The sequence below is a fragment of the Colossoma macropomum genome, unplaced genomic scaffold (genome assembly GCF_904425465.1).
Source record: "Colossoma macropomum unplaced genomic scaffold, Colossoma_macropomum, whole genome shotgun sequence".
NCBI lineage: Eukaryota > Metazoa > Chordata > Actinopteri > Characiformes > Serrasalmidae > Colossoma > Colossoma macropomum.
Window position 1 is genome coordinate 10,238,856 of NW_023494807.1, and position 22,161 is coordinate 10,261,016.

Genomic DNA, 22,161 nt, shown 5'->3' on the forward strand with positions numbered 1-22,161 from the left:
TTCTGGGTACTACACTCAGGCGGCCGATGCCAGGGGTAAGGGTGGATGATAACGTAAATGTAGGCAAACAATTATCATCTACAGAAATATGACGGTAAACGATATCATTGTGATCCAAATTCAGTCACGAAGTGACTGAACAGCAGAACTCCAGAACAGCAGAATGTTTAGGCAACACTGAGTTACTGCACTAAAATATCTGCTTTTTTATTAATTTTATTGTATTTTTACACTTCTTTGAACATATAAAATGTTATATTGATTGGTAATTACGTTAAATCTTTCTGCAGTGCTAATCCAGGTGGATCTAACCCCAGTTTCTGTATTTTATAAATGTTTATGTATCAGCATCAGCAGATATGAACGTGAAAAATATCAGATGTCGGCATCAGCCCAGAATTCCCATTTCAGTGCATCCCTAGTAAAAAACGTAAAATTGCCAACTGGGCTTCTTAATAATTTATAATGATATAATGATAAACTATATTCTCTACAGGCAGCATGTGACACTTTTAAAAGAGGTTTGATTGGTTGAAAACCAAAATACTGAGAAACTGGCATGTCAGCTTTTCTTCTGGACAAGCTTGTCCATTTTCCTCTCTGGTCCCTATTCTCTCTAGATTAGATCTCTGGTAGAAAGACTGCAAATCTACATTATAATCCTTCTAAGTGGCATTTAGAGTATGTGTATGTGTGTGTAATTAATCAGTTGGTGATGCTCTGTTTTATATATTATAACTGATAACATATAATTGACTGCAATTACATTGGTAATAATCACATTGACTACAATTAACTGCAGTGTTTTCTATTGTATATTATATATATATATATATATATATATATATATATATATATATATATATAAATTTATAAACGATAATTTGAAAGAATGATACTTTGCATATTGGCACTTGTTTAAATGATCACAATTTTCAGTAATACCAATTATCAGTCCAAGGTTAGAATGATTTACATCTTAAAACATCTCAAAAAACTAATGCTATGCAAAAGTTTGTGCACCCCTGGTCAAGTTATTTTGTAGGTGTGAATAAGTGAACACATCCTCTATGGAGACACAGTTCTGCACTTTGAAATACACAGTTACTGTTTATTGACTGAATTTAACATATTAGAGGAAAAGAACATAAAATGGGGCCTGTGCAAAAGTTTTGGCACCATTCATATATATGTATACCGATCAGGCATAACATTATGACATTATGATATCCTTGTTTCTATGCTCATTGTCCATTTTATCAGCTCCACTTACTATATAGGTGCACTTTGTAGTTCTACAATTACAGACTGTAGTCCATGTGTTTCTCTGCATACTTTGTTAGCCCCCTTTTACCCTGTTCTTCAGTGGTCAGGACCCCCATGGACCCTCACAGAGCAGATACTATTTGGATGGTGGATCATTCTCAGCACTGCAGTAACACTGACGTGGTGGCGGTGTGTTAATGTGTGTTGTGCTGGTCTCATGTTGTTGTCTGAAGAAAACCTCATATCTCCAAAATGGTAACTTTACAGGAGAAAAACGCAACAAGGAGAATCAAAACTGTTCTGAGTTGCTCACATCAGAATAGAATGCTTTTGTCACCAGATAACTTGATGGTCCACATTTCAGAGCATGAGACGCACATGTTTGTACACAGAAAGTCTTTTTGAATTACTGCTTAAACTTCCTCTTGGGAATCAGAGGCACTCAGAACTCATTATATCTGTCATGACTTATGATGTGAACATATAAACTTCTCTTCTGAGTAATAAAACTCCTTTTAGATAAGGAGACGTCTGAAATACCTCAAACTGTCTGATCATTATAAACAAGGTCAAGAGCACATCGGCGCTCGGAGTTCTTTCAGGGTCTGAAATGGTGCAGATATTTCTCTCCCAGAATGAAGAATGAGCTCATCTGAATTCGCTAGAATTTCATATGAGGTTCTGATAAAGTGAGGGAGCAGTGTTGGTGCAGCACAGTTATGAAAACCTCACTGTCTCTAAGAGCATGCATGGTACGCTGGAGGCGTGGGCGTGCTGGAAGAGCGTACTCAGATGTTCCTTGGAAAACCGGTTTGTTTTGTGTGCTGACCTGAAGGGAGGAAACCTGCTGCCCTTTGCATCCAGCGAGAAAAGAATGACTCAATTCACAACCTAAACCTTTAAATGGCTCAAACTATAATATATAGAAGGTTTTTGACAATACAACACTTTCCTCGGTGCACATTGCAGAAGGAACTCACAATCGCGTTTATAACTGTTGCACAATTTCATTCACAAGATATTCAACACATTTTGGATTGAACTGGCGAAAGTCGCAAGTACTAGATTAGAAATAAAAGTACAAAAAAAAAAATCAAATAAAAAGAGAGTTTTGCCCGTTAGTGTCTTCACAGCTGAATGTAAATCAATGTACAGATCTATGTACTACGTATATCTAAATATAGTGATGTAAACCAATAGACATTGTTGTCCAAGATTATCTTCACAGTAGAATATGTAGTTATATAGATAAATACAACACATATAAGCATATGTACTTATATCTACATATAGATATACATACAGTCTATAAAAGTACAAAAAACCTTCAAACAGAGAACAGATAGTGTTGTTTACAGCAGAATGTATATCTATATACATATGTATACACACACACATACACACACACACACACATATATATATATATGTGTTGCCAAAGTATATCTTCTACAGAGGAATGTATATTTCTAAACATATCTATACCTCTTATACATATAATCCATATATATATATATATAATATATATATATATATATATATATATATATATATATATATACACACAGATATGTCCATCATATGTGTTCAGATGTAGGTCTTTGATGTAGGTGTGAAAGGCCTCGGTGATGGTGGCTTATAACTGGGCAACGAGTTGTTCGTTGATCTAGCTTTGTTGGCCAGCTGGTACTTAAGTGATGGTGTTTGGTCCTCATTCCGTGGACAGGAGCTGCAGAGAAGTGCCCCTCCTATTATCAGCAGGAAGCTAGCCCCCCAGCCAATGTAGAGCGAAGCCCCCAGCTCGCGCTTCTGGGCGGCCATTAGTGTGGGGTTGTAGAAATCTCGAACAATCATGCTGGCCGTCCAGGACACGGGGATCAGGCACAAGACGCCAGAGATGATCAGAACCACGCCTGCACCGATGGCAGCTCTCCGTTTGCTGTTTTCGTCCTGGATGAAGTTGGTGCACTTTCCGGCAACGAAGGCCATGAAGAGCCCGATGATCCCCACCACCAGAGAGACCACCACCAGGGCACGAGCGGCCTGGAGGTCGGAGGTGAGGGCCAGCATGGAGTCGTAGACTTTGCACTGCATCTGCCCAGTGCTCTGCACCACACAGCTCATCCAGATTCCCTCCCAGAAGATCTGAGACGTGACAATGTTGCTGCCAACGAAGGCCGTCACCCGCCACATGGGCAGTCCGCAGACGAGGATCACCCCCACCCAGCCAAGCAGGGCCAACGTGCAGCCCAGCAACTGCAAACCCATAGATGCCATCGCCTCACCAACCACGTCCAACGCTCAGAGGCAGACTGCTGTTCTCCTCAGAAAGCCATCTGAGACAACCAGCCAGGCTGTTAATGTTCATCGAAATAAGGTGTGTGCTGTTGTTCAGAAACATCTGAAAGAATACCAGCTGTGCGGGATTCTTTGTGCCTGGGACAATGAAGGCGGGGGTTGTATTTGCTCCAGTCCAGCTCAATTTACAAGCCTGTGGTTGAAACTTACAAGGAACCTCGAAAGGAATTGCACCTATTAGAAACAGCTGAATGCCCTACTTTCAGTATTATATATGTTTGGGTTAGTTTGTGGACCAAGTCTCCAACTTCATGTACTGTACAGGGCAAAGAATTTTTTTCGTGAGATCATGGGTGGACCCATGTTTGGGCCCATATTTGTTAGATTATGAACTACCCTTGGCCTATTTTAGTAGTTTTCCTGCTCTAACTTGCCAGCTAACAACCACCTGGAAAACAGGCCAGGGGTGCTCCAGAACCACCACTGAGAACCGCTGGGTTAGAAGTTTGCTAAAGGATGACAAGTACGATGATTAGGCTGTACTGAAACCATGCTGCTGTCTTTAAAAGATGCCCTTTGGTGGCATTTTTGACAGTTGAGCCGAAAGATGTGTGGAACAATGTCTAACCAGTTTGGTTGGATTCTACTGAGACTCATAAAGAGCATCACACAAACCAGAACATCCAAAATTGCAAAGCGTCATCAGATCTAATCACCACACAGTAAACTGTAAAAGTCTGAAACCGGCCCTCATTTATTTAATCTCCAGTCAAAATGGCACACAAGTACAGATTATGTTTCAGTGCCTGGAAAACAGCAGAAAACATGTGCTCAACAGAGAATTACAGAGGTGTTTAGTGTGTCACTCTTTACCTTCATTCCAGCTTCCATTTTTTTCAGGAGACTCACTTTCAGCTCCTCAAAGAATCTACAGACACACCTCCAAAGTTCATTCAGTCTTAGAAGCTGGTTGATCATTTTCTGAAGTAATCAAACCCATTCAGTGGTGTTGAGGTCTGGACTCTGGGGTGGTCAGTCCACTGTTCAGCTTCTTTGTTTGATGTGTCCGTCTCCTTTTCTCAGTGAGGTTCTTCTTGACAGCTACACATCCTTTCACACCCATAGCACTGAGTCGTCTTCTCACAGTGGAAGGATGGATAGAAACACCTGTGGATGTTTTCAGATCTGAAGCAGCTTGTTTTTCTCCTCTCTCTCAAAGATGAGAGTTTTAAGTGCTGTTTATCTGATGGGGGCAGTTTTGGTGTCTACCAGGTGGTTGTTAGGAGTCCCATTTTCTCTGTAAACTTTGCCTTTCTCCTTCCTTATGGAAGTGGATCATCTTACCTCTAATCTCCTCAGAAATATCTCCTAAAAATGAAGTTGTACTTAATGGCTGTTTATTAATTAAATATTAAATATAAATTAAATATAAATTAAATAAACAAACGCTTGGTCTTTTGCACAGTACTGCATATGAACTGTGTTATACCCACAATGAGGTTTGAGGATGAAAAAACTGTTTGCTAACAAAATATTCCAGACTAAAAGTGACCTTTTTCAGAAATCACAGTGAAAACAATGATATCAGATAATGTATTTGTAGTTTACAGCACTGCTGATGAAAAAAGGAAGGTGGTAAATATCGCCTCTTAGGTTTTGCTTTGCCACTCATCATATTTGAATGTAGAGCCTCTGAGGGGCACAGAGCGAATGTAGGTCATGTGCCAAACCCCAAACAGATCCCAAACTACCTATCTTTTACTATATAGGATTTGCTGTGTGGTATTTCTGAGCAGTTTATTTTATAGTAATAGAAAAAATTATTAAAATAATTATACATTATTATAATCATTTGAAAGGGCTTCCCTAGAGTCCTAGGGAAGATGACACTACAGATCATAATGTCTCAAAGTTATGGGGCCATATTCAGTTAAAGAGGAATCCCACTGATCTTTGAAATGTTCTGTGTAATTAAATGGTTACGATATAAACAAAGTCATTCAGAGCGGTTTGGTGTGAAACGCTCTGTTCTAGAGAAGCTTACAGAGTCAGAATTGTTCACAGTGGTGGTGATAGGAACCAGATGTCTGAAGAGTTTAACACTCCATGCAGGCTCAGTGCCCAATGAAAACTTATTTTAACAGATTTACCACTATTTTACCACCATAAACAGGACTGTTTGTTGCCATAATTAGCACAAGCAGTCGGCCACCAGGCCACAAGGGAACCTTACGAGTATGTAAATATGTGTGTATGTATGTATGCATGCATTTATTTATTTGATATAATTTGTATAATTATGAAATTGGTGGAGAAACGTTATAGTCTTTATTTATGTCATATAGACAATTAGGTTGTTTAACCCCTTAAAATTCCAGGCTTATTACAAACTACAGCATATTATTCAGTAACTACAAGGATTTCAATGCAAACTGACTGAGCTGTTCTTAGGTAATAGAAGTGTGTAATGAAACTTTGGGCCTACTGATGGGCTTTGGCCATTTAAGGGGTTAATCATTTCCCCCATGTACATCATTATTGTTTTTGTTTGTTTGTTTGTTTTTGGTGAAATGGCCTTGATTATCAACATTCCCTATAAAAACTCAGAAGACACATTTAGGTTCACTGGTGGTTTTGGATAGTAAATGAAATGCCTATATTTGTGTTGTAGTCATGGTGACCCCTGGTTCCTATCACCACCACTGTAAAGAAATCTAGAGTCTAGAGTCTCTACAATCAACCATTTCACACCAAACCACTCTGAATGACTCTGTTTACATCTCAGCAGTTTATTTAGGGATTGTGTCGAAATGTTGAAAAATTGGTGACATTCCGCTTTAAATTATGTCTTGTAGATCTTATTTTAATAGCGTTCAAACAACATGACCATGTATCCAGCATTTTTGTTCTATTTTGGTAACTCGGTGAGGAGTTGTCTAACCAGCCATACGAGTACTGTAGCTTTTTAAAAGCCTTTATTATCTGTGGTTTATTGGTGATTCATCAACTTAAATTCTGTCTTATTGAGCATAAAAAGACATGAAACCATGAATTATGTTCAAACATTTTATTTTTATGTGCAAAATTCCTTCAGAGACAGTTCAGGAAAAGAAAATGTTAAACTATAAATAAAAAAGACAGTTTTACATTTTGAGTGAAAGGTAACAGTTACGCTCTTCACAGAGCTCACATTTGTTCATTTTTTGTGAATGTAACAATCACATGGAATAGTCAGTATAATATAACAATTATACATTATATGTTATATGTATACGTTATATGTATATAATTGTACATCTTGAGTGAGAGTTAACCAGCGTACTTACTGTATAAAAAAGTCCATATTTTTTAATCAAAGACATTTTACAGCTTTATAGTTTAAAGGAGTGTAATCTTTGTATGGTTAGCTAATATTTCATCAATTTCTGGTGAAATTAACCTAATAAAATTTCACCCTCCAACATTTGCATACATTTTTCTTCATTAATAACACTTATTATCACTATAAATCTGCAAATGTTAGTCCACACGAGTACATTCACACGTCCCAGCAAACATCTACATATCTCATGTCCATCTCCTCTTTCCCAGCAGAGGTGCTACCTCTTAGTGATCCTCAGACGTACGCTCTGCTGGTGGCGGTGGATCGTGGCTGGGAGTACTTGTAGACAGGTTTATCCTCTTGGGGTGGGCAAGAAGTGCAGAGCAAAGCTCCACCGAGGATCAGGAGCGCAGCAGCGCCGAAGCCGATATAGAGCGAAGCCCCCAGCTCCCTCTTTTGAGCGGCGGTGAGGACCGGGTTGTAGAAGTCCTGGACGATGGTGTTGGTGGACCAGCAGACGGGGATGAGGCACAGGACTCCAGCAATGATGAAGGTGACGCCGCTGGCGATGGCCACCTTGACCTTGCTGATCTCATTGTCCACAAAGTTGGTGCACTTCCCTCCGGCAATTCCCAGGATGATCCCAAACACGGCCACCACAATGGAGATGACCACCAGCGCCCGGGCCGCCTGAAGGTCCTGGGGCAGCGCCAGCAGGGAGTCGTAGATTTTGCACTGCATCTGCCCCGTGCTCTGCATGACGCAGTTCATCCACAGGCCTTCCCAGATGATCTGCGCCGTCACAATGTTCGCCCCGATGAAGGCCGTCACCTTCCACATGGGCAGCCCGCAAATAATGATGGTCCCCAGGCAACCAATAAGAGCCAGGGCGAAGCCCAGCATCTGGCGACACATGGATACCATTTTGCTTCTGTTCTGCTCAGAGAGGACACTTCTGCTCGTCTGCGATCTGCTGCAGTGGCTGAATAATGAAACACGTCCTTCTACCCCTCAAGTTATAAGGTCTTTTTGGAAGGGTGGAGTTGAGGTGCCAATGGCTAGACCAGAAACCAGTTTGCAGGTTTGGTTTCAGGCCTGACAGGATTCCTCAGGAACAGTTTCGACGAGATGCGCATCAAACACAAGGCATTTGAAAGTAAACAGGCCAGAAATGTATACCCAATACCCAAAGCGTCAACAGAAAGCCCCGTTCAGGCGGAAGGGAGAGGCTGAGACATAATCATGGGAAAATTAACCAGTATTTTCATTTTACTTTACAAAAACAACACGATATATTTGTGTAAATTTAAGTTTCTCATTCAGTTACACTTTTTGTACCATTTTTACTATGTTAACTCAAACTCCAAGGAGCCATTATTCTCTTCATCAGATTTACACAGTAATTACATTGTAATAACTTAATAATTTATAGTAGCAGCTGAATAATTAGCCTATTATGGAATGATAGTGTGAAATGAAAGTTTCTGTCATGTTTATAAAAGACATAATTACGGAAGTGTCGTTTCGGTCCAGACATTAAAATCACTGGCCTTGTTCAGGGCAGTGGGATCACGTATTGTTTTTCATAGTGTTTTATATTAAGTAAGCAACATTTTATATGATAATGTTTATTTTGTTTATTTAGGCTATTTTATTCATATATTTTTAGGTTTTTGCTGTCATACTTTTTTGCTCTGTTTAACAACACCAGCTTTATGCTTTGTGAACATTTTATAAGAAATGTCCAGTAAAAAAAAAAAAGAAATCCAAAATTTCTTTGGAATAAAATCATTTTATTGTTTCTTTATGTTACAACAACAACAACAATGTCTGAGCATAATCACTCATGATACAGTAGTTACAAAAGATTTAGAAGAATTTGTATAGGAAAATTTCAAATTCCTGAATACTTAAATAGTTAAGATGTAAACAAAGTCAGAATTGTTTGCAGTGGTGGTGATAGGAAACCAGACGTCCACCTCTGAAAGCTCCCTCACAGAAAAGTTAATACACAAATACTTATGAATGCAATGCCTGATGTCCGAGACATTGTTTCATGAAAGATTTGTGATAAGCTGTGAGCTTAAACATATGTTTTATAATTAGTTTATTGCGGAGGGATACACGCACAGCTTTGTGAGGCAAAATAATCCCCAAAGAAAACTTGTTTTTATTATAGAAACTTTTTTTTTCAGATTTTTCACTGTTCTACCCTCATCAACATTACAGACAGAAGAAATTTAGGCAGAAATTTTAGAAAAAAATGTTATTGGACTCCTGACTGAAAAGCAACTAAACAAAGCATGCACACAGAATTGTAATACAAAATTTTCTTTATTGACAAATGATGCGGGAGAGGACAACTTTTCCACCAAAAGCATTTTTTTAAAACTAGCAACAATGAAAATAAGCAAAATAACAACATCAGAGCACAAAACTATATACGAATCAGCCTTTTAATCTGTTTAATGTGCTTAAATATACAAACAAATACTCTACAGGCATTTGCAGCTTGACCATCAGAAAAATGAACTTAATAAAAGTTGCTAAACAAGTTTTACTGAAGATCCATCCTCAGAGGTCAGCACTGAAGCTGAATGCTGGCTACTGTACAAATATTACCAGGTTGGAACATTGTTTACAGCAACAGGAGTCCATGTAATGTATGTGGCTTATCGATATTGTCCAGGTACGGCTGAGTATGTTGGAGCCGCATATGGCTTGTTGGGAACATAAGTTCCAGTCCCTGTATACGCAACGCTGGGCGCATATGTTTTGACCGGCATGTAGGGTCCCGCTGGTCCCATCATCGGCCCTTGGTAGGGATACATGTTGGGGTTATTTGGGTATATGTCTTCTCTTGGTGGACAAGAGGTGCACAAGATGATCCCTCCGATAAGAAGAATGGCCGCGGTGCCCCAGCCGATGTATATGCAGCTGCCTATTTCCCTCTTCTGCGTGGCGGGTACGAGAGGATTCTGGTAATCGGAGATGGTGAAGGCCGCCGACCAGCACACGGGGATTAAACAGATCACAGCGGCCACGATGCAGAGGATACCTCCGAAGATGACCAGTTTGGCCATGGAGGACTCGTTCTTCAGGCAGCTGCTGCATCGGCCGCCGATGAACGTCAAGAGCACCCCGATGAAGCTGACCAGTATGGAGATGACGGTGAGGGCGCGGGCGGCCTGCAGGTCCTGGGTCAGGGTCATGATGGAGGACTCTATCTTGCACTGCATCTGGCCCGTGCTCTGCATCACGCAGTTCATCCACAGGCCATCCCAGATGATCTGGCCCGTCACGATGTTGGCGCCGATGTAGTAGGTCACGCGCCACATGGGGATGCCGCAGGTGAGGCACGTGCCCACAAAACCGATGAAGCAGAGGGTCTGACCCGACACCTCCTTAGCGATCCTACCCATCCTGAAGCCAGCTGAGACTGAGAGCTGCTGCGACTGAGGCTCCTCGCACTGTCACATCTGAGCAGCAAGCAGGAAGTGCTAGCCTGTTAGAGGAGGACTTTCACGGGCGAGGCCGGTTCTTCCAGACCAGCCAGATTCTGCAAGTTCCTAGTAGAGACTGTCAGCATTCTTCTGAATTAAAACAAGCTCACGCTTCCCCCCCCAGTCTGCTTTGACTAAGGCAAATACTAAAGCATATGCAAACAGATACCACCACTGTTAGCATTAGCATATCATCACTGTCACATCACAACTTTTTAGCAGCATTTGAAAACAGCAGCTGCTCTTTACCTTGTTTGAATGCTGGTAAAAGTGGTCCAAGATTTGAAGGCATAGGGGTTTCATAACACATGCAAAAACATTGAATCAGGGTATTTGTAAAGCAATACTTGAGCATATAAACAACTCATGTCAGGCTACATAAGATGTTTTATGATATAAATGGCATAGCCTTCATAACTTCAGAATGGTTTAAGATACAAACATGATCCACATATCAGGACAGTCAGCAGACCCGCCACTAACAAGCAAGCATCATGTCATCAAGCTGTGATGTCAGCATCAGTGAGTAATTTGGCTTGGAACATCACCTAAAATCCTGATATTATTGCTCTGCTGTTTGGCCTTCATATTCCAGCAAAGGGTTAAAACAGCGACATTATACACACATCAGACTCTGCTTCACCATCCAGAGTGATTTCATCCACCTTATGCATGTGTTATGTGTGTCCTGTAAGGCAGCCTTACACAACGTTTCCTTCTCTTCTCACTAGTGTATTACATGGTACATATTATACAAGTAATCGCTGCTGTGGGAACAAAACCTCTGATGCTTTTCAGTTTTTGGCAAGATTTGAAAACACATGTTACCCTTTACATTGTGTGTAAATGTCATGATGAATGGACTAAAACAAACAACCCAAAATGACTTGGAAAGACGTCTGGTTCCATTGACTTACATTAAGAGTAAAGTAGGTTTTTTCCTTCTCCTGTAAAGTTACCATTTTGGAGATACAAGGTTTTGTTCCGATAACAGCGAAATGGTATTTATGCTTCATTTCTGCAGTGAAAAATGAAGGAGGAGTGTAAACACTGTCAACTGGCATCCATACAGATCACAAAGCATGTTGTGGAAGGAGACGCAACAAAACATTGTTCTAAAACATCTTCACATGAAACGAGTGACTCATGGGTCATTTCACCAAACAAAGTCTGAGTAAGTCGTCACAGGAACATTTTTGGTGATCAAAAGATTACAGCAGTACTGAAAGTAAAGTAAGACTATTGCATGTGATTGCGCAACAGAAGTGAGTCATCACAGAAGTCATGAGATGAACATTTATGGTGGGAGATATGAATCCAGTCTCAACACAGTGGGTGCCTGGTAATTGAGAGTGAATCCTGGACCTCTACAGTGAAGAGTTAAAGCAGCAAATCTATTAATATGAGGGTCATTCTACAGGAATGTCCACTTTTCTATCTCTCCATAGGAGTCACTGGTGCTACTGATCCTCATTGGTGTTACATGTAAGAAAGGTAACACCAGAGACATTTTTAATGAACAATGCATTTTACAAAACGGCTGCTACAGAGCATCAAACCACATGTTGTCAATCATGGAATGTCCACTAAAATATGTAATTTAATCCATTTGTATTCTATTTTTTCACAATTACCTCAGAATAAAGTCGGTCACACCAGTGACTTCAGCTAAAAGCTTCATATGAATTCATGAGATAAATGAGAAAATGTTTGATAACTGAAAGACACAGTGGACTCACCATGTGCTTTTCTTCATAGATCCTCATAAAACAGGTAATAAGAAGTCAAGTGATGTCATCAGTGTGATTTTTATTTTAAAATAAGAGATTTTTTGTTACACAGTAACACTAGTGACACGACTCCTGGGGACAACAACCTTCATTATATATTCTATAATATTTATTTGGCCTTTGTTTTCTTTATGTCATTTAATGCATATATTCCATAGTCATGTATAGATTATTGTAGTTAAAATTGCAGAAAAACATGTTTTTACTTCAAAATATGGCCTCACCCTTTACACATGACTGTGGGGACGAGCACTTCTGTGGTGCTTGGAATTCTAGGTAATTGATTTAAAAACCATTATTGCTAAATTGATGGATCAAGAAGGTGTAATTGTTAAAATAACTTATTAATTTATTTGAAAATATAAATAAATTGTAACCCTAACATGTTTTTCAAGTGTAACATACCTGTAAACGCTAGGAACACAAAAATGGACGTTTCTGTAGAATGACCCCTGAGTATTTTGTTATTAATGTTGTTATCAAGTTAATAATATACTCAGAATGTATAATTTTATCAGTAGATTAATTATGAAATATTTTTTTCTGATTCCTCTCCTTTCATTAAGATACTGAAGGTAATGAAGTTCTGCAGGAGTTCACAGGTGACACATAGAAACCAGTTACGTGTGACGCTGTTCTTAATGGCTGCTACTCCACAACAACATTTGCATAGTTGGTATCAGGTTAATCAAACAACTTATCACCTCCAAACGGCCGTTTGAGAGCTTTCATTGGCTCACAGTTCAGCCCATTTTATTCCATTAAAGGGAGCAGATTGTTCAGTTACATTGGAAATCTTCAAACTAAACAATGAATGAAGATTAGTTTAGCAAAACAAATAACCAAACAAACAAAAAATCTTCCCATTTTTCCTCTTCTGTCAACTGTATTCAATGAATCAAGATATATGTTCTGATCTATTTAAACACAAGGCATTAATAGAGATAGTAATCAGCTAAAAATATACAAAATCATAATTTATAGGGCTCTTTCTATTGGTGGGTGTCTGTCCCGAAACCTAATCCCTAAACTTACAGTTGGGAAAATAATACTTACAATTTTATGTATTTTTTAAATATTTTGAAGATTTTTTTCCTATTAACGTGACATTGAACGATTTACATTTATCATTAGTTGAATAAAAATGCTGTCCCATGTTTCACGTCACTAGTAAAAGACAGTTTTAGTCTGTAGGTGGAACCTCCCTCATGGCCACATGGTGAGCAGTTAGATCCCATTGAAGTAAATGTGTCCCAGACTCTGAAAATCAGTGTGGAAAGTTAAGAATCATCACAATTTTTTTGAAGTTAAGTCATTTTTTTGTGTTTCAGTGCTGTGTTAGTCATGTACTGGCTGTGTTTTTGGGTTCTGCTCAAACTGCTAAAACTGTCACCACCAAAACACTCACTACTGAAACATTTAGAAAAGGTTCAGTAATTTCATTATTATTATGATACATATAAAATGGAATGTCCAATCATTTGTTTTAATAAAATAAACCCATAAATAAGCACAAAGAACTGGCCCACAAATATAGATAGGAGGAAAAACATTGCTCAGCTGTAAGGCATCCAGGCCTATTGTGGCCTGCGTTCCTAATGTGCCAGATAGTTGATCAACATTCATGCACAAAAGCCAGAATCCAGAACTGTGACTATTGTGACTATTTGGCTAAGCCATCGCTAAAACATAAGCCAGGCATAAACTGTGCCAATTTATAAATCGTGTTCTTTGGTGACTCACACTGTACGTTTGAATCGCCCCTCATGTTCGGCCAAAGCGCAACATGGGTGCTCACGCTGCACGTGAAACGCAGCCCCTACAGTCAGCTCTGTCTATAATAAAGCTGTTTCATTCAAAATAATGCTGTCCTAATCAAAACACTGGCTGAATCTCAAAAGGCTCCCTCCTCCCTACATAGTGCACTACATGTTAAAAAAAGTGGCTCCTGCTCCCGTTAAGTGCATCATGTCTAATAAATACATTTACATTACGAGAGCGTAACCAGAGCGACTTACAATTTGATCATTTTTCACAGGTAGGTGAAGGTAGTGTTAGGAGTCTTGCCCAAGGACTCTTCTTGGTATAGCATAGGGTACATTCCCAGGCTGGGATTGAACCCCAGTCTAGAGCACAGAAGGCAGAGGTGTTACCCACTACACTGCACCAACCTTAAATAGCCTTCTGAGATTCAGCCATGCGTGCACAGTTCCATACTGGACAACCAGTGCACTGTTTTGGTATAAAAGCCAGATTCAGCCACTGACAAACTGCTACACCAGCTTCGCTAATTTGTGCCACACTGTGCACTGAAGCTGAAGAGCAGGCGGTCAACAGGCAGCTCTACAAAGACAAAACATCACCATATTTGTTTATACCTCTCAATTGAACTCAGTCAAACGGGGCAAAGTCTTCACACACGAACGAAAACAACAAATCAAGCACTGCAGTCTGTACCTGTTATGCCTGAATTAGGCCTAAATATTGGTAACACAGTACTGTAAGCAATGGTGCAACAGTTGTTCTTGGCCAATAAAGTGCTTTTCATTGGCACAGCATATCGTTTTGAGAACTGGATCCACACCTTCGTCAGAGTTTATTTACAGTCACGCTCTCACAACAAACACAGAAACCAGAATCTCAAGATAAATATGAGCATGGCTTCTCCAAAGGTCATCGTACCTCACAGAGTGACCGACACGAGAAAGGAAAGCCATCAGCAAAGAAATCTTTGAAGAAATACTTCAGCAAATAAATGAATTTTACAAAATACATTTTATTTCTTTACTGGCACAGATCAGCCTTGCAAAGCTACAAAATATAGACAGTTTACATACAAGTCTATATATAGATCATTAATTCAGAATACAACAGTTAGCATCCCAGTGTTTATACAGAATTACGGTCAGTCGGGATACAAAAGTAAGCAGAAGGATATTTTTTCAGGATTTGCTTTAGTGATTTTTTGGTATGTACTATTGTTTGAAAGTTTGGAATCAATGTTTTAAATAATATAAAATCAATTTTCCTGTGGATAAATTTATAAAAACCTAACATCAAAAATGAAATTATAATTAATAAACGAATATTCAGTAAGCCTTGTATTTCATTAAATGTGACCATTAAATCTCAAGGCTAATAACCTTGTAAATAAACATTAACATTGAGTCATTAATAGTTTGAAATAAAGTACTGAATAAAACATCAAACATATAATCTAAAATCTAGTTTATGAAATTTGAATTTAGTCATTATTGTATATTAATTTACATACACTCTTAAAAAGATGGTTCTTCATGGGTTCTTTGGTAGAGACAATTTGCATGATCAAAGGGTTCTTTGCATGGTGAAAGGGTTCTTCAGACTGCTGTAGATGGTTCTATATGGAACCTTTTTGAAAAGGGCTCTATATGGCACCAAAATATTTCTATTGTTACGATGTCAAGCTTGCAACAATAGAAGAACCCTTTTTGGTGCTTTACAGAACCTTTTTCTTTACTTAAGAACCACCCTTGAACAACCGTCTTTTTTAAGAGTGTAGATCATTATTATGAATAATCTATCCAGAACCAATGGTTCTTCTATTATTATGATGTCAAGCTTGTAACAATAGAAGAACCCTTTTTTGCTGCTATATAGAACCCCCCTCAAAGAACCATCTTTTTTAAGATTGTAGATTATTAACATGAAAAGTGATTCCAAACTTTTGAATGATGGTGTACCAAACCTCCTATAGACATGGTTCTTTATATGAAGTGTATATATTTCTATATCAGTGCTGTCACGACAAAATTTTGTCTCTATAATAGTAATTTTACAAAAGAAGCAAAACCATTCTCGAAAACATTCTTAACTGTGAAAGAAAGATAACTGTACCATATATTCTTTTTTTCATTCAATTTTGGACCAATTTCAATGTGAAATTTGAGCATAAAGCTGGCCTTTTCAAACTCTGTCAAAAAATAGAAAACAACAAAAATGGAGACACAAGATTTTGTTCTGACAGACTATTATTAAAAACTATACAGTCATTGTTACTTAACCTATTGAAATCCAAGACTTATTACATAATCAGACTAATTGTTCAGCTGGTTGAGCTATTCTTAGGTTAAAGAAGTATATGATCAAACTTTGGGCCCACCGACAGGCCCTGGACATGTAAGGGTTTAAAGCATTAAATCCTGCATTGGAGTCCAGTTTACCACATTTTGCCCCATTAAATGACAGAAGCACTAGTTTGGGATGGGCACATTGTTCATTTAATGAACAGTGAAATCTGCCATCATGCATTTGAGCCATTATTAAATAAAAGTCATACACAAGCCCGATTAGCGATATAAGAGTGAAGCGCCTGTTGTTTTTTTTTGCTTCCACTCACAGTGCAGGCAGTTAAGTTCTTGAGGAACCCCTGGCAGAGGTCACTTCTCAATAAAGCATATCGCTACTGTTGGAACAAAACCTTGCATCTCCATTTTTGTTGTTTTTCAGTTTTTGACATAATTTGAAAATGCCTGTTACTCTTTACATTGTGTGTAAATTTCATGATGAATGGACCAAAAGAAATGGCCCAAAAATTACTCTTAAAAAAGTCTGGTTCCATTGACTTTCATTAAAAGTAGAGTATGTTTTGTCCTTCTCCTGTAAAGTTACCATTTTGCAGATACGAGGTTTTGATCCGGCAGCAGCGATAGGGAGGTGCACTTGGAGTACTTTAATCAACTGCTGAAAAAAGGTAAATGAAAACGGCATTTTCATGCACTTTTCCAGTACAGAGCTGATTGGTCATTCCAGTTTCGACGCTTCAACCAAACTAAATCTAAATGACACGAATCACGGATATACAGTGATTTGGATTTTCCTTGCTGGAAACAGAAAGTCAGTGAACTAACATGGATGTTCCAGTCTCTCAGACGTATTCCCTGGAAGTGGTGGTGGATCTGACGGGCGAGAATTTGGGGTTGTAGATGCGCTGCTGCTCCTTTGGAGGACAGTTCCAGCAGAGCAGTCCTCCGCCCATCATCAGCAGACCAGCAGACGCCCAGCCGATGTAGAGAGACGTCCCCAGCTCCCTCCGCTGCGCCTCAGACATCATGGGGTTGTAGAAGTCTGAGATGATGGTGTGGGCTGACCACGAGACAGGGATCAGACACAGCAAGCCGGCGATTACGAACAGGACTCCAGCAGTGACGCACGCCATGGCTTTGCTGCGCATATCCTCAATACAGTTGGTGCACTTGCCTCCAGCCATGGACACCACAATCCCAAAGATGCCAGCCAAGATGGAGATGATGATCATGGCTCTGGCGGCCTGCAGGTCCGAGCTGAGGGCCAGCATGGAGTCGTAGACCTTGCACTGCATCTGCCCGGTGCTCTGAACCACGCAGCTCATCCAGATTCCCTCCCAGATGATCTGTGCTGTCACAATGTTGGGGCCGATGAAGGCCGTGACTCTCCATTGAGGCAGACTGCAGGTGACGATGGACCCCAGCCAGCCTAGCAAGGCCGCGACAATGCCGATGATCTGAATACCTTGAGACGCCATGTTCTTTTCACTTTCTACAACCCAGCACAGCAAAGAGAATGCATGAAGAACCTTCTTCAGATAGCAAAAGATGTGCATTCAGCAGGTCTTCGGTATTTATAGCTTGCGGGTAGTGGGGTTTGGTTCGTCTTGCTCAATTGCTGCTATTCGATACTGGAACCCTGATGGTTCTTAAGGAGTATGTGTACAACACAAACAGCCCAGTTGACCTCAGAGAACGCTGACAAAGAAAAAGCCAAAACCTCAAGGTCAGCTGACTTACAGGCACATGATTTCATTTCTGGATCTATTTCCAAAGTTTGAATCATTATTGGAACCATCAGAACCGTTACTGTTGTTTTATGAGGTGGTTATTTTATTAAACAGTAAAAGTCAGAGACCACCCTTCATTCATTTCATTCCTATTGAGTACAAGTTCATTTTTCAGGAGATGTTTGTCAGGAGATTACATATAAGATAATATGCTTACATAATTAAGTGGAAAAACAGGAGAAGAACGTTTGCAAATCAAACAAAGAAGCTGCTGGTGTTTTCAGAACAGTGGACAGACCATCCCAGAATCGAGACCTCAACATCACTGAGTGTGTTTAGGACTACTTGGATGGTGAGAAGCTGAAAATGCTAAACCAACTTCCAATTTCTAGGACTGAACTTTGGAGGTGTGGAAAAATATCCTTCCAAATTTCTATGAAAAACTGTACGCAAGTCTCCAGAAAATTCATAGTCCCATTCAAAAGTTTAAAAATGCCATTTTCAATAATACAAAACTGAATTTGTTGCAGATACAGGTATAAAATGGTTCTGATTTGATCATATTATTCTATAGGTTTCAAACTATTTATAGGAAGCTTTAAAAATAACTTTTAATGGTGAAACAAAGCTGTCGCTGATTCCATAATAACTGAGAAAGCTGTATAGCATCACAAATGGACTTACAGTGAATATCCAGAATGCCTCATATTTGTAAAAAGGTCTTTCCTGCTGCTTTTCTACCGATATGCAACATTTGGACCAGCATTTTTGCCATCATCATAGTAGTAAAGCCATAGAGCTGCTACTACTTCATATTGAGAGGAGCCAGTTAAGATGGTTCAGGTATTTGATTAGGATGCCCACTGGCCGCCTCCCATTGAAGGTTTACCAGGCACGGCTGACTGGGATGAGACCCTTAGGTCGTCCCAGGACCTGCTGGATGGATTATACTTCCAATTTGGACTGGGAGCAGCTTGGGATCCCCCAGAATGAGCTGAAAGTTGTGGAAAGGGCCGTCTGGGCTTCTCTGCTTTCCCTATTGCAACTGCGACCCTATCTGGATCAAGTGGGTTAAGAAGATGAAGATGAAGATGAAGTTGTTGGCCGTAAATTGGCTCTTCCTGAAGTCTACTTATGACATTTGACGATTCATCTTAACTCACCTTTACTTTAAGTGTTTTAATAGTTGTGCTGCAGTAACAGCTTCTACTCTTTTGTGAAGGCCTTCCACTACACTACTATAAAAGAGGGTTCTTTAAGGGTTAGGTTACGTGATGGGTAGTGGGGATAAACCATTAGGATTCTTAGTAACACTTTCTAGAAATACCATGTCCAAAATAACCTATGAACAAATACATAACACATTCTGATGCATTCATAATAACTAATAACTGTTTATTCATTATAAACATGGTTATAAATATTTATAAAAATGCATTACACTTTATTACCATGCATACTATACATTATAAATTGTTAATGCACTGTAAGTAGTGTTAATAATGCTATATGAGCTTGTAAGTTGTATTTGTCAGCTGTAATTAATGTGAGGCGTGTTTTATTCTAAAGACTCCTCCAGTATTAAGAGTGAAGCTTCAAGCTGAATGATTTACTGAAACACTAAAACATACAAAGTAAAGCATATTACAAGCTTCAAATGTCAGAGTTTAAACTATAGTGCTGCCATCAGTAGTATTTCACCCAATGTTGGGAAAGTCAATGTACACCACCATAAACTTGGCGCTAACGTAACACGGCATATCCAATAGAATGCTAGCAGAAATTAGCATTACTGTGGTGCAGAATAGTGATGTTACAAATTGAGGGTTTCTAGTGGTTAATGTTAGAACCAGTGAGGGAGCAAATTACAATGATAGCACTCTACACTGTTAGAAATAAAGGTTCTGTGCAGGTATATTTTTCACTCATCAAGGTACAAACAATGTAAATGTTCCCTCAAAGGTACAACAGTGGTTTTAAGGTCTGATTGTGAACCTTAAATAAGTTTTTCCAGGTGAAAAGTTTGTATTTGTACCTTTTCATAACTGAATGTTTTAAAACAGAACAGTAAAATAAAAAACCTGGAGTAGAAAATATAATATCAGTGGGTTATGGTACAGTTATGTTCCCTGACTAAAGGTACTGAGATGTTACCTTGAGGGAACCACCCCAGTGACAGTTTAGTACCTTATTTCTGAAAGTGCCCTAACCTGCCTCTTACTCTGCATGCATTCACTCCACAGTAACTTCATGCTCAGTGTGATGTCAGAGGGAGGGGCCTGATGGGTACTTGGGTTTCTGTGATGTAATGCAGTGTTTAAAGTGAGAGAGCTGGTAAAGGAAAGTACATTGTAGTAACAACTCTGGGCTGGACAGCTTGTTTGGGGCATCTAAATATTTAGAACAGAGCCCAGATGGTCCAGCCCTAACAAAACCAGCAATGAGAATTAAAATTATTGGAAATGCCATGGTGTAAATAAACTTATTTGTCTTAACCCTTGTGTGTTCTTTTTTACATTTTCAATGTTTACTAAAAGAAAAAATGATGTGATTTATTATTATTTCAACCTCAGATTCTTCACCTTTGCTCATTTTCTGTGAAGAACATATAAAATAGTCCATTTTCAGTGCCTTCACTCTGTTCACCCCCCACACATTTATATTACACATGTGGGTGAACATCTAGGGAGTAAAAGTGTGGAGGTGCTGTGTCCTTCACTCACTGTGTGTGTGTGTGTGTGTGTGTGTGTGAAGATGGACAGGCTGCTGACTGGCTACAGCTGCTAAAGGAGAACCCTATGCTGGACACTTGTGATATTTTAAACATTTGTGTCTTTACATAAATTGCTCTGACTGTATTGATTTAAAAAACCAATAATGTGGAGGATCCACCAGACCACTGAGTAACAACAACATTGACACCACACAACGGTTAATTTACACTCTGTAAGCTGGGACTGACGTCGTTGGCACTATTTATAATGCATGATGTTAGCAGTTTATAATGTACAATAAACACGGCTATACTGCAAAAAATGGCTCATCAGATCAACCCAAAAAACTACTTTATGTTGTAACAAGCAATAAAACTAGTTTATTCAAAAATTACATTGACTGAAAGAATCATTCATTCAAAGTATTTATTTAGGTTGAGTTAAACTAGTTCATTTACTTGTTACCACATAAAGTATTTATTTAGGCTAATTTGACAAGCCATTTTTTTACAGTGTATATATTGTGATTACTTTAGTATTTATAGTCATGTTTGTAATACTTTATGAATGCATTATAACATGTTATGAAAGTGCTTATAGATGCTTACTGACATGGTATTCATGGTAAGTGTTACCGGATTCTTTACAGTGTGACATCAACCCATCAAGACCCATCAATGAAATATTTAAGAACACGTTAGAAAACCATCAGAAACCAACAGTAACATTCAGTGGTTTCTGTGATTCGCAGGGAGCATTAGTGAGGTCAGGTACTGATGTTGGATGGTCAGTTCTGGATCAATCCAACTCATCCCAAAGGTACTGGATGGAGCTCCATCACTCCAGAGAACACAGTTCCACAATGCTGGGGTGCTTTATACCCCTCTAGGTGATCTTAGGCTCATGTTTATGTCAAAAAACTGGTTGAACCAACAAGACAGTTTGAGATAATGAGTTTACAACACCAGATCTTCCAAAACTAATTGTGTTTTCAGTATTTATGTTTATGGGCTGGTTTCTGAGAGCAGCCAGAGGCGGGGTAATTGCCTGTGGGGTAATTCCAGACTGAAAGTATGACTCAGAGCTTGCCTTGGCTTAAACATCAGCAGCAGAGGGCAGTAGTGATTAGATCTGGGAGTCCGTGAATAGAGAACATAGACTAAAGCACCACTGGGTTTCATTCTCATGTGCATGTGTTTTGGGCCACCCACCATTTCAGTACATGAGCATGTTTTTTTTATTTTAATAGAGAAGCATCTTTTTGCTTTGCAATAACTCAGCATTTAAAAACAGTAAAGTTAAGGGAACAAGAACCAAAAGTGCTACAATGGTGATGTCAGCACTCAGACTTGCCAGGTGTTAAAACAACTTTTGGGCCAAAGAGTTTCAGTATGTTTTTTTAATAGTAGTTAATAGAAAAGAAAACTGTCAAATCATTATTTAGAATTTAGAATAGAATAGAATATTTAGAAAGA

The 22,161-nt window shown here is 39.1% G+C and overlaps 4 protein-coding genes across 4 annotated transcripts; all 4 read right to left on the reverse strand.

Annotated features, from left to right (window-relative positions):
- Positions 1–2,818: 2,818 nt before the first annotated feature.
- On the reverse strand, positions 2,819–3,652 carry LOC118797335 (claudin-4-like). The gene has a single exon (XM_036556663.1). It carries the CDS (start codon positions 3,540–3,542, stop codon positions 2,853–2,855), a length of 690 nt encoding a protein of 229 aa, XP_036412556.1. The 5' UTR covers positions 3,543–3,652; the 3' UTR covers positions 2,819–2,852.
- Positions 3,653–6,615: 2,963 nt separating this feature from the next.
- Positions 6,616–7,979, reverse strand: LOC118797287 (claudin-4-like). The gene has a single exon (XM_036556596.1). It carries the CDS (start codon positions 7,807–7,809, stop codon positions 7,180–7,182), a length of 630 nt encoding a protein of 209 aa, XP_036412489.1. The 5' UTR covers positions 7,810–7,979; the 3' UTR covers positions 6,616–7,179.
- Positions 7,980–9,519: 1,540 nt separating this feature from the next.
- Positions 9,520–10,356, reverse strand: cldnf (claudin f). The gene has a single exon (XM_036556726.1). The coding sequence runs from the start codon at positions 10,305–10,307 to the stop codon at positions 9,558–9,560; it is 750 nt and encodes a 249-aa protein (XP_036412619.1). The 5' UTR covers positions 10,308–10,356; the 3' UTR covers positions 9,520–9,557.
- A 6,411-nt stretch (positions 10,357–16,767) lies between these two features.
- On the reverse strand, positions 16,768–17,839 carry LOC118797288 (claudin-4-like). The gene has a single exon (XM_036556597.1). The coding sequence runs from the start codon at positions 17,796–17,798 to the stop codon at positions 17,085–17,087; it is 714 nt and encodes a 237-aa protein (XP_036412490.1). The 5' UTR covers positions 17,799–17,839; the 3' UTR covers positions 16,768–17,084.
- Positions 17,840–22,161: the final 4,322 nt, after the last annotated feature.

Bases quoted from the DNA above. Each gene is read 5' to 3' on its own strand.
- LOC118797335 (XM_036556663.1), bottom strand. From the start codon at position 3,542: ATGGCATCTATGGGTTTGCAGTTGCTGGGCTGCACGTTGGCCCTGCTT.
- LOC118797287 (XM_036556596.1), bottom strand. From the start codon at position 7,809: ATGGTATCCATGTGTCGCCAGATGCTGGGCTTCGCCCTGGCTCTTATT.
- cldnf (XM_036556726.1), bottom strand. From the start codon at position 10,307: ATGGGTAGGATCGCTAAGGAGGTGTCGGGTCAGACCCTCTGCTTCATC.
- LOC118797288 (XM_036556597.1), bottom strand. From the start codon at position 17,798: ATGCACATCTTTTGCTATCTGAAGAAGGTTCTTCATGCATTCTCTTTG.